The following is a 10,387-nucleotide window of genomic DNA, read 5'->3' on the forward strand; positions in this document are numbered from 1 at the left end:
TATCCACGTTTACTAGCACCTAAACATCACCAGTAGAACATTGTGTGGAACAGTACACAAAAATGAAAAGATAACATCAAAGTGAGAAGATTGGCCATGAGTACATGCAAATGCAAAAGCCTATAATTTTTCTTACTTGTCTCTTACAGTCCTCATGACTTGGGCATAACCAGCAACTGCCGTTGGGTCATCTGGATCTTATCGTGATCTTTTCCTTCATAAGGGCACTAAGTGCTGTCTCAAACTTTTTCTTTCTCTCAAAGAATATGCCCTTCAATAGATCTATATGGGATGGAAATAAAAGGATTAGGACTGTACAAAGTAAATTAAATGTAGCAAGAACAAAAAAGCAGTGCCAGGACTACAGCTGTCATAAAACAAGAACAAAAAAGATAAATTGACAAACTAAATGAAAACTCAAAATGAGAGCATACATTGCATGTTCGTGGAAAGGAATAATGATTGATTCGTCAGTAAAAATGCACAGCTCAGACATACGAGAAATATTCAGTAGACTGAAGTTAACTCCAAAAGAGCTATTAGGTTTTATTATGCAGCAGCATCAGCGGTACACCAATTTGACAGTTCTCCTAAACAAATACTAGTGGACAATGCACAGAATCATAAACAATCATTAGCACCAAAACTCCAGAACTAACACAAATATATATTATGAAGATGTGCTAATCTCATACAAATGCAGCGGACTTGAGAGACGCCTCCATTGGCCAAAGCAGCTTGGGCAGAATATAGCTACAGGAACATTTAATCAACAAACTGATCAGCGCCCAAACGGTGTAAATTTGAGCGGCATCATAAACAAAACTTCCTGACGAAACAATAGCTCCATACTGAAACTTCGCAGAGTAATAACTTGTTTGGAATTAAGTGTCACTGAATTTGCGCTAGATGCCATAGAATAATCCTAAGCAGGATTAGCAAAACGTATGCCAGAATAAGTTGACTACATTATTACGACCTCAAATTCGACGGCAAGGCTCTATAGACATTTCGGGACAAGGTATACACGGTAAACATGAAAGTAAGAGCACTGAGACATGACAAACTCTGACTTCTCTCACAACTCACAACAGAAACACAATTTCACACACATCGGTCACAGACATACTAAACTTCAAGAGACCCACACGTAATAAAACAGACATGTTCATGGAACCTATACTTGATAACAAATGATAACTTGACAGCATGATGCCATCACAGCGCACTGCATCATCAGCTCTTCTATGTCACCACTGATCTGGAGAGTTGCTGTCGTCCATTGAGGCAAGGGCTATTCCACGCATGTTTCATCATTGTGAGATTGGGTGTAATCCACACAGGAGCAGGCCATTTGGACCAAAGCTGGGGAGAAACAAGGTCCTCCTTGGTATTACTGCCCAAGTCAACCACTCCTATATCACGACGACAACTCTTACGACCCGTAATGTACTCATCATCATCAGTGAAGTAGGCATGATTCCCCTTGAGAGCAGGATATTCTTTTGCACTGAGACAAAGTGCATGGTTATGCCCAAGAAACAGCACATGGTCAGGCAAGCAATCAATTTCCACAAGCCTCATTGTGCCCACATCAACTTTGTGTAATTTAATCTCCACAGTATATTTGGGAAGAGCTATTTCAGGATCGGCGTCTTCATCAGCAGGCTCCTCAATCTCTATTGTTCTCGAAACAAGCAGCAGACCACCCCATGGAGCTTGGACAATGTACACGGCGTCGAGATCTAAATTCATATCCATCCCCCTAATGATCTTCACTGTAACAGCAGAACCACTAAGATCGAAGGCATGAATCTCTCCCCCTATAGTCACCGCATACAACAACCCATCCTTGTAGGTGCAGTCCCGATAGTCACCGTGTGGCAGCAGCCTTGTCCACTTATCATCCCCTACTCTTGCAAAAGAGAGCTGGTCGAATGGCTCATGGATGAGCGCCACGATGAAGCTTCCTGTGGATGCATCAAAGAACACAAATGCCTTAAAGTAGAAGGATTCCCGCAGCTCACAGAGAGCATAGATCGACGTGCTGAAAGCTCGTTCCCAAGAGTCCCTTGTGTATTCATACTTGTGGACAGCACCGGAGTCATCACAGATGGGCTTCACGTGCGGCATGGTGGTCACCGAAGGGAGAGCAATCTGTTCACCGGTGATGGGATTGACGAGCTGCACTTCAGACAGCTCGTCGACTGTAACCAGGAAGCCGAGAGAGGACCCGATGAGGAACCGGCGGCGGATCGGAGGATCCGGGAGAGTCAGTCTGTAAACCCTCTTCTCCACCAGGCTGTAGAGGCAGGCGACGTTGTCAGCGGTAGATTCAGAGGTGTAGAGCAGGCACGGCGTCTGGGGCTGCTTGTGCTTGCCTAGGTCGCGGAGGGCGACATAGGCGGAGCGCCATGTGGTGCGGACGGCGCCGGCGCGCACGAGGTCGGGGATCTCGAGGGCCGCGAAGATGGCCATTAAGATGTCCTCCGGTAGCTCCGGCGAAGGTGCGGCCGGTAAGCTGCGAAGGAGAGACCTAGCAGATTAGGAAAAATTCCGGCGGCTGGAGAGGAAGACCTAAAGGTGAGCACTCACCGCTGGGCGTCGACGCGAGCGAACTGGATGGGGCTCGGGGAGGAGGAGCCGCCGGCGCATCCCGCGGGCGGAGGGTTCCGAGTCGGCGAGTGAGTCGGTCCGCGGTCCTGGCCGGGGAAGAGGGGCGGCGGCGCCGTGGGAACCATCTCGAGGATTCGCGCTGCCGTAACCCCTGCGTTAGCGGCGGCGGCGGGAGGCTGCAGGCGGAGCGCCGGTGACTCGGGGCCGGAGGGTTGGAAGTGCTTTCTTTTTTGAAGGAAATTTGGACCAGTGTGTTTGTCTAAGTCTCCAAAATTTGGACCAGTGCTTTCTAAGTTTCCAAAAATATGCCTAGCTAGTTCTTGAAAAAATTGTACGCTGGTAAATAATTTTGAGAAATAAATAAATTGTGCAATAATGTACGGAGTAGCATGTAAATGCGTTTCAAATACAACTCAAACCAAAGAAACTTAATCAATCATCAGTTCATCACAAACCGAAGAAACTTAATCATCAGTTATTGTGAGTCTCTGGGTGTATGATGGTGCAGAGTGTGTGTCTATGTTGTGCATAGTGTTCTGGAAAAACCATTCTGTGGAATAATAAAAGCAAACAAAAATAAACGGTTAGAACAAAAACGGTGGTTTTACTGACGAATTTGCGACAAATAGATAGTGGTATATTTTCAGTTGAAATATTACTGGTGCAAAGAACAAATAAACATGCCAGATAGCTAATGGCCACCACACAATAAAGAAGTTTAAACCAAACAAATTACTGAAAGAATAAAGAAAGTTTAAACCAAAATTTATCCAAAACAAGTCGGATATGAACATTAGCTTGGGGAGACGTTCATATGTTCTTGCTAATCTAAGTTCCTGAAAAGGATATTTATCTTCAGATGATAATGACACTGGGTGAACAACACCATCAAGACTAATAGACTACAGCCACTCATGTCTCTGCCACAAAAGCTACATGTACTCTGTCAGAATATGCTACAACTAATTCAATATTTTTCTTGAATTAGTTATAGCATTTTCTTACAGAATGTGCAATCCAGCACAGTATCACACTATCACTTCTACTAAACTGCCACAACTTCTAAACAGTTACCCCACTTTAACTAGGCATTTACACTGTCGTCCAACGATTGCAGAAAGCCAATGCACATATCACAGAACAATCGCCTTTCAGACAGATGATGCCACTAAGTTGGCACAACATACAGCTCCCTCTGACCCTCCTTCCACCAAGCTAACAAGAGCGCGACCATTGCTACAACACAGATGAAGAGAAGAAGAAGAGCACGAGCGCAGTTGGTGCTCCCTTTCTTGCCTCTGGTCATCTTCTCTTTCTCAGCTTGACATTCTGCACTTGGTGATTCGCCTGCATTATCAATACGCTCACCGTTGGTCGGTAACTTGAGGTCTTCTATCAAGGTGTCATCATTCTGTACATAACATTGGTTGTCATGCTGAATGGAATCCCAGTAGCCATTCCTTTCCGCAACTTCACCATCTGTACACTGTCCTGAACAGCGCCGTACCTGTCTGAAAGCTGGGCTGTCAGGTAATCTGTGAGTATCTCTTTTTGAATTGCTGCAAGAGTTGTAAAACTGGAGCTGCTTCCTTGGGGTTGACTGCATCCTATAGTCTTCTGAGAAACTTCCTCGCCTAGATATCTGAAACAAGTTACGAGTCCATGAGAGGGACAGAGATACAGCTGTAAGTTAATTACTTAATTTGCATCACAAAATGTCAAGCTTCTGCAGTTCGTTCTACAGCCCAAAATTGTTTTATAAACTGGGACCACTGAGAGACAATCCTTCAATGCATCAAAGGAAATTCCATAAGCAATCTATGAACATATATGGGGATGATCTGTTTTGCACATGAAATTATTAAATTTCTTTTGTACCGAAAGTCAAAATGTTTGTTGTTCCTATCATTTCAAAGATATACTATTCCAGGGCAAAGTACAAACGCTAACTCATATACCAAATCTTGACATGATAAGTCCCAAAGTTCTATAATTGTTCATACAAGTGAGAAGGTGACCAAGTGATTAATAAATTAAGTTCTGTTGTGTACCTGAGAGAAACGATTAGTAGTTTGGGGTGTCAAACACGTAGGGCATGGATCAGCAATTCTTGTTGGCACATCTAAAGACCTCCTCAGTGACTTAAGCAGACCAGCAGAATTAGATTGTGGTATCACACCAGAAATATCATGATGATCAGGTATGATAGTGTGAGAAAAGTCATCGCTAGAAATTTGATGTGATTTGTCAGATCCATTACTCCATAGTCGCCTCCTTGCCCGTGCACTTCCAGGTACAACCGAGTGTTGTCCCAATGAAGGTTGGGAATCATGGTCTCTAAAACGATGAACAGATTGTACATCATCAGAAAGAGATTCATTTGAATCACTGTCTCTTATCTCTGCATCATCCATAACAGAATGTGAATATGATCCCTTCCTGCTATGTCTTCCACCATATTTTGCCAATGGACTAATTCTTCTGCCATACCCACAATCTTCCTGCCTGCAGAGTTTCTTAGCAGTCTCGGCTGCCTGAAAAGCTGGAGTGCTGATCTCTGGTATTGAATCATCCTGCAGTCGCTCCATAGCTTGGATAATGCTACTGATCTCAGAAGATATGATGCTCAGATCCAAATTCTTCATGATGGAATGTATCATTTGAATGGATGATATGACCATCTGAGAATTGCTTTCTTTAGTACTCTCATCCAATATACTTAAGCCTGATCTTATCAAAGACCGCCCATAAGGCTCAAGTGTCAACCAATTCTGTTTTAATAGAGCAACCACCAAGCCTAAGTGTGAAATAGTCTGGCAGTGTACCTCCTCCAGTGCCCCTGAGACTTTTAAGCAGATATCATTAATCAACTCATGAGATGCAAATTGCCAATTGTTGGACTGGATAAGTGCAGTGACGCAGAGAGCAGAACCAGAAGAGACACACTCATTACTGCTCATCAACCAACCAGAAAGCGGACTGCAGAGAGAACTAATGATCCCACTTTTCTCCTGTTCTGTTCCCAGGGGATCAAGGCCATAGCGGGATATTGCGCATATCACCTTGGAGCAACCAACACTATGCAAGGACCCTGTGGCTGATGACATGATTCTGATGATGGTTGAAACGATCCGGCTGATATGTTGTACAATGTTGCAGCCATGGACTTCTGCAGCAGTCTCAAACACACATAAGACCTCCTCCTCGGTGTATCTGCATGGCTTGTCGGGGTCACAAAGGCGCGCGAGAAAGGGTGGAAGTGTGTTCGCATCGAGCTCTTTTACATACAGCTTCAACCCTCCAAAGGACTGGTTTTTGTTGAAAGGATCTGCCACAGAATCTTCCAGTTCCATCTCGTGTCCCGCTCTGAAACTCCTACCCATTGCATACACTGGACATATTCAAGAAACAAAAGAAAATCCATGAGTACCAAGTAAAAGCAGTAGCCAGATCTGGAAGTAGGTAAATAACTTTGGCTGGTCAACATAAGATGGCCTATTCAATTCGAAAGTGGCAAACACAACATCATTCATTGACTTCATTTGTCACCACAACATTGTACCAAAAGCATACACAACACCAAATGGAGCACAAATTGCACAAGCCATAAAAGGAAATGCACACCTAACTACTAAAATGGAGATCATGAGAAACATCCTATACATGATGAGAAATACACAAAGTTATTATTAAAACCCCAATACTTGCGTGAATGACACTACCAGTTTATAGCAGAAATCAGCAGCACACTGCTGACAGCCCTTTTGTAACAGCCTCAATTTCTAGTACTTCCAAACAAAATCCCCAGTTTTCAGCACGCTGCCCAGCAAACCCAACCACCCTATGGAGACCGAAGGTTTGGGGTGAAGAATACCCTGATCTCCTTACTAGTTACTACGCTCCACCAGATCCCCAAATCTCCAGTACAAGCAATCCAAGAACCGGGAAGAATTAACTACCGAATCTTGCCCCAAAACATGGCGCAACTCGTAGCACCAGTTCGCTAGTTCAGGGAAAACCAGCGACAGGTCTATCTACGGAGTCTAGAGATCGGACTCGAGGAGGATACGCATGGGTTGACTCAACTGCCCGACGGGGGCAATCCAAGAAAAGTTAGGGATTGCTCACCAGCGAGGGGAGTCCCCGAGTCCGGTGGAGGGGAGGAGCAGGGCGCGCCGAAGGGGGAGAGCTCCGTCCGCTTGTTCCGGTGGGAGGGGGCAGAGGGAGGAGGAGAGGCTGGCGGAGGCGGCGGCGGCGGCGCCGGTGGGGTTTCTTGGTTCTTTCCTTGGGTTTCCTTTTTCCGGTGACTTTGGGGGAAACGGACCGGCCGACGAAGAGAGGGAGCGGGAACCGAAATTTTAGTGGACCCGAAGTGGGTGAGTAGTGGGCTTCACTCGGGCCCAAGCCGTACCAAAAGAGAAAAAAGTTCTGAAGACAGAAATTTTAGTGAACTTTTTTTATTTGCCAAAATATCCAGCAAGGTTTTACATTTTACAATTAGTTAATTCTAGGACAAACTGTTAGGTCTGATTACTCAAACAAAATGGCTATTAGGGATAACATATGCATCAAAAGATACCGGGAGTCCAATATGACGGTCCTAGATTGAGCGATGTAGCAAACTTGGCGGGGTTTGATCTTTAGTTATGGAGCTTCGACAGTTGTGGATGAATCCGCATTTGCCAAGGGCCACGAGTGATCACAAATTTCCCTGAGGAGTGAGGATGTTGGCGTAGCGTTCCACCTAATATATCCTTTGGAGATGGCATTCACCACTTCCTTGCAATTGGACACTACTTTCAATAGATGGATCAAGAGATCTTCCATTGGCGCTAGAGACTCTTGGAAGGATAGAACTTTTAGGATGTATCTCTTCTCTACTATCTAAAAAGGAGGAACGTGTTCTGTTTCCTCCGGTAGGAGGTTTCATCAAGCATATTTTCGATAAGACATTTTTGCCCTCCCACCGAGGTAAATAAGGCATATCTCCACGTTCCGTGTTCCGCCTCTCTCCCTGTGTTCCACTCGTCTCTTCGTCTGCACCGACAGGCGGGGCCATTCTCCCAGCAGTCGTCGCCTCCAATGCACTTCTCACCTCTCGACAGGAAACGAATCTGGCGCATGCCAATACCGCCGTCGCCCTATGCCTGCTGAGCTCGAGCACCGAATCCACCATTGTCCTCCACCGCCATCTCGCATCGCGGAGCCCCCTAAAATATCATGGACGTTGATCCCTCCTCTCACTCGGGCCCTTCGTCGCCCTTTCCGTGCCGAGATCCTCCCCCCTCCTTCCCAGAACGCCGGTGGCCTCCCCCTTTCTCTGCCGTAGGAAGGGCAACCCAGAGGAGGGCAGGCAAGATGGTCGGCGTGGGGAAGGCGAAGTAGTACGCAAACGTACTCTACAAGCCCCTCAGCCATGTCATACAGTAGGTACGTGTCTTCCCCACAGCAAAATCACTTCAGACCTGCACGCACACACGTCATTTGGGATCTGCACGCACACACGTCTTTCGGAACTGCACGCACACACATTATTTGGGGCATGCTAATTTCTTAAGAGATTTGTTGCTTGATGGCCTCTGTTAGTAAGGTACATGTTTAGGTAACTGAGGCAGGTTCGCAGGTGGAGAGTAGGTTCGCAGGTGGAGAGTAGTTCGACGGTTGAGGAAAAATTGATGAACTTTTTGTTGCCTGTAGTATACAGTTGGTGGTTTGAATTTAGTTGAAACTGACTGTATGGTGGTAGTGGTAGCTTTCATGAAACCTAAGCGCATTATTCTAGCCTTTTAGAAATTAAACTGAATCTTTTAACATCAGCTACCTGTATTTGTGTCAATGTCTTTTGTATCATACTATAACCATCACAGAAATACAAAGCCTAAAATCAAGCACCCACACTTGCATGCACATTAGTATAAGCTAGGATCATGAACAATGGCCTAATACATTTGACAACTGCGTCTCTTCCATTAGTTCAAGGGGTTAAATAAATGACTATGTTTTAGGGGATCCAATCCACACACTCTTGGAGAATGAGGGACGTCCATTGGATTTCTTTTTCTACGTTAAGAAATGGTAGACAGAGGGAACTGAAGCACATACTTTTTTGAGTTTGATGGACTGGTGGAGATATTAGGAGACAAGGAAAAAGGATAAGTAAAGGTGTTAGATTTCAATGTCTTCTGTTCCATAGATCTTGTGTGATGTCATCTTTGATTGGTTCAGTAGTGGATGAAATTCTGCTATGTGTGGGACTGTGCAGTGTCTTTCTTGATTTGGCTTATAGTTCAGATTAAGGATTAGCCGGTTCTGCAAATTTAATTTCGGTATATAGATATACACCGCAAGTGAAAGTTAGAGAATTAAAAAAACAATAAGTTTTTAGGAGGTAATGTTGAAATATTATTGGAAAAATATTTTGTAAAAGGTAACACATTTTCTGTTTCTTAGGATGCACACTAATACAACTCACCTTGGATTTCTAAAGTCTGTCCATTCTATTTATTTTTACTGATGCTTTATGGGATAAACATGGATTTTTGGCGCCTTTTAATTTACAAGTTATACCAATGATACTTTCTTTTATCATAATACATGCTAATCGATCTTGCAGTGCGTGGAGTCGGCACCCCTACCATCAGCCATCAGCCTGACTACACCATCAGAGGCAGCACGATGGTACAGTGGTGGGAGATGTCAGTCGTCGCCGGATTTATCAGCAACGGATTTCACAGTGGCGCGGTCCATCTCTCCAAACAACTTTTGCCATGGATGCCCCACCTATGGGTTTGACAGATCAAAACATCACATATTGTTCAACAAACCTTACTAGCCTGTTTGGTATTGCTGCCTCTCTTGATATGGGTCGTTCTAAGGTAAGCCTCTGTTTTTTCTAACATTATTTCGGATTAATTTTCTTAATTTGTGCCTATGATTTTTGTGTATGCTAAAATGCTGAATGTAGACTTCTGAGATCTACGTACATGTGATGCCCTGTGTGCAAATAAAAGGCATTTCTGAGACATGAAATGCAGCAGCAAAAACCAGTTAGAGTGAACAGTAATAAGGACCATATAGAACACATGTATATGTACATCTATGAGCACATATAGAACCCAAAGGTGGGGCATCCATGGCGGTATCAGATTTAAGTGACACTCTTACCATTACTATCCTGCAACTGATCAGTGTTCAGGGCTACTGTTAAGGGCTTTTAGTATTTGGACGGAGGAGGACAAAATGTGGGGCGGCTGGGAATGATGGAGGAGGAGAAGCTGGACTGAGAGCAGGCCAAGATGCAGGCGGGTGACCAGGTCCTTCTCTTCCTTTTTTTTCAATTTAGATTTTCTCATCCTAGATGTTCACACCTGATTGTATCCCGTAGATGCTTTCACCTGAGATTGTGTATTAGAAATTTCACACGTTTCCCGCCCTCCGCCTCACCCTGCAAGCCGCCCCTCCTCGCACCTGCCTGCACGCCTGCTGTCATGGGATCGTGAGGCCCCCACCATGGGAACCTGCACCCGGTTGTCATGAGATCCTGAGGCCGCCGCCACGGGAGCCTGCACGCCGCCGACACTGCAGCTTGAGGCTGCCCATCGCCCTGTTCGGCTGTTCCCTTGTGCATCATACGCCCGTGCTATCTTGTGCACCGCAACACCGTCTACTTCATGGGAGGAGCATGCCACCGTTGAGACCTTCCTCGCACCTGAAGATGCCACCGAGTCCAGAGCCATGGACATCGATGCTGTGTCGCCGCAGATGCTGTCGG

At 45.2% G+C, this 10,387-nt stretch overlaps 2 protein-coding genes across 2 annotated transcripts; both read right to left on the bottom strand.

Annotated features, from left to right (window-relative positions):
- Positions 1–934: 934 nt before the first annotated feature.
- Positions 935–2,741, bottom strand: LOC124655920. The gene is made up of 3 exons (XM_047194747.1): positions 2,596–2,741; positions 1,271–2,521; positions 935–1,138 (listed from the first exon to the last, which is right to left on the bottom strand). The coding sequence occupies exons 1-3, from the start codon at positions 2,739–2,741 to the stop codon at positions 1,129–1,131; spliced, it is 1,407 nt and encodes a 468-aa protein (XP_047050703.1). The 3' UTR covers positions 935–1,128.
- A 789-nt stretch (positions 2,742–3,530) lies between these two features.
- Positions 3,531–6,828, bottom strand: LOC124651073 (protein SINE1-like). The gene is made up of 3 exons (XM_047190221.1): positions 6,745–6,828; positions 4,668–6,007; positions 3,531–4,258 (listed from the first exon to the last, which is right to left on the bottom strand). Exons 2-3 carry the CDS (start codon positions 5,997–5,999, stop codon positions 3,785–3,787), a joined length of 1,806 nt encoding a protein of 601 aa, XP_047046177.1. The 5' UTR covers positions 6,000–6,007; positions 6,745–6,828; the 3' UTR covers positions 3,531–3,784.
- Between the last annotated feature and the right edge of the window lie 3,559 nt (positions 6,829–10,387).

Source organism: Lolium rigidum, chromosome 5 (genome assembly GCF_022539505.1).
Source record: "Lolium rigidum isolate FL_2022 chromosome 5, APGP_CSIRO_Lrig_0.1, whole genome shotgun sequence".
Classification (NCBI taxonomy): domain Eukaryota; kingdom Viridiplantae; phylum Streptophyta; class Magnoliopsida; order Poales; family Poaceae; genus Lolium; species Lolium rigidum.